At 55.6% G+C, this 1,264-nt stretch overlaps 1 protein-coding gene across 2 annotated transcripts in view; it reads left to right on the forward strand.

Moving 5' to 3' along the window:
* The first annotated feature begins 394 nt into the window (after positions 1 to 394).
* The window catches only part of SPINT2 (serine peptidase inhibitor, Kunitz type 2), a 4,745-nt gene continuing 3,875 nt past the window's right edge, over positions 395 to 1,264 (forward strand). For both annotated transcript variants that reach the window (XM_085321187.1, XM_085321188.1), the window contains exon 1: positions 395 to 563. In XM_085321187.1, coding sequence (XP_085177313.1) covers positions 437 to 563 — 127 coding nt within the window. In that variant the 5' untranslated portion in view covers positions 395 to 436. The remainder of the gene's footprint in view (positions 564 to 1,264) is intronic.

Here is a 1,264-nt window from a genome sequence, read left to right on the forward strand (position 1 = left end):
TGTTGAGGCCTGGCTGTGAAGCCATAAATGCCTTCCTGGCAGCCTTCCCCCTTTCCAGTCATGTCCTGGCTCTCCTGAGCTCCAAGCACAGAGTGTTTTCCTGGAGCCTTTAGACAAATCTGTGCTGGCTGGAGCATTGTGTCCAGAGCAAGAACCAGGAAGGTCTGGGGTGTGCGTGCGTTCCCTCCAGAAACGGAGCAGGGGAAGTGTTCTATAAATAGCTGTTACTGGGATGTTAGAAAGCTCTTCATGGGGTCCCTGCAAGTGTGCACAGGGATGCTGAGCTGTCTGTAGCTGGTGTGGAAACTCCAGCTGGTCGTCTAGCATCGTGCTTCCCAGCGGCTCGTGTCAAGGGGGGTTGGTCACTGACAACCTTCTTCTCCTCTCCTCAGAGCACTGCCTTCTGCCCAAAGTGGTTGGGAGATGCCGGGCTTCCATGCCACGGTGGTGGTTTAATGCCACCAGTGGCTTGTGTCAAAGCTTCATCTTTGGTGGCTGCAACGCCAACCTCAACAACTTCGTGACAGAGCAGGAGTGCCAGGCGAGCTGCGCCCCGAGCGAGGGTGAGGCTGTGGGCCGGGCACTGYGGTGGGCCAGGGCTGGGGGAGCACACTGTCTGTATTAGAGCTCTGGCATGGCTTCGGGTGCGTGAAGAGCCCGGAGAGTTCATGTGCTGTGTGGCAGCCAAGCTGATAYTGCCACAGGGCTGGAGCAGGTAACGGCAGCTGCAGTCAGGCTCCAGGGGGAGGGGAATTGCCTTTGCTGCGTGCCTGGGTGCCCAGGTTTGGGGTTAGAACAACCTGTTTTGATCAGAGCTGACAGGTGGTCCTGCCYGTACCATCTTCCTTTAGCTTTGCCAGGCTCCCTTCAGGTTGGGCTGGGTAGAAAATTAAGGAGAGAGCAGATGGCAGCGGGAGCATATGCAAGATGCAGTCTCCATCTTGCCATTAAGAGGCCCAAGGCTGCAGCATGAAGTGCGGATTAACTTTGCATCAAGCAGCGCTTTTACCTTTGGCTTCATGCCCCTTTGGTCAGGTTCTCCATAGCTTCCTGCAAGCTTTGAACATGACTGGTGTGGTGGGGATGATATGAGGTTTCTGCTCTCTTGTTGCCCCCAAAAGACCCAGTGTCAGGACCCCCAGGTCTTCCAGTAACTGCCCCAGAGCAGTCACAGGTCATTCCAGCTTGGGGTTTGCCTGTCTTGCACTGGTCTGATATATGTGTGTGTGTGTGTGTGTGTGTGTGTGTGTGTGTGTGCACGCTT

The sequence above is a fragment of the Rhea americana genome, unplaced genomic scaffold (assembly GCF_003343005.1).
Source record: "Rhea americana isolate MKP2758 unplaced genomic scaffold, rheAme1 scaffold_683, whole genome shotgun sequence".
Lineage (NCBI taxonomy): Eukaryota > Metazoa > Chordata > Aves > Rheiformes > Rheidae > Rhea > Rhea americana.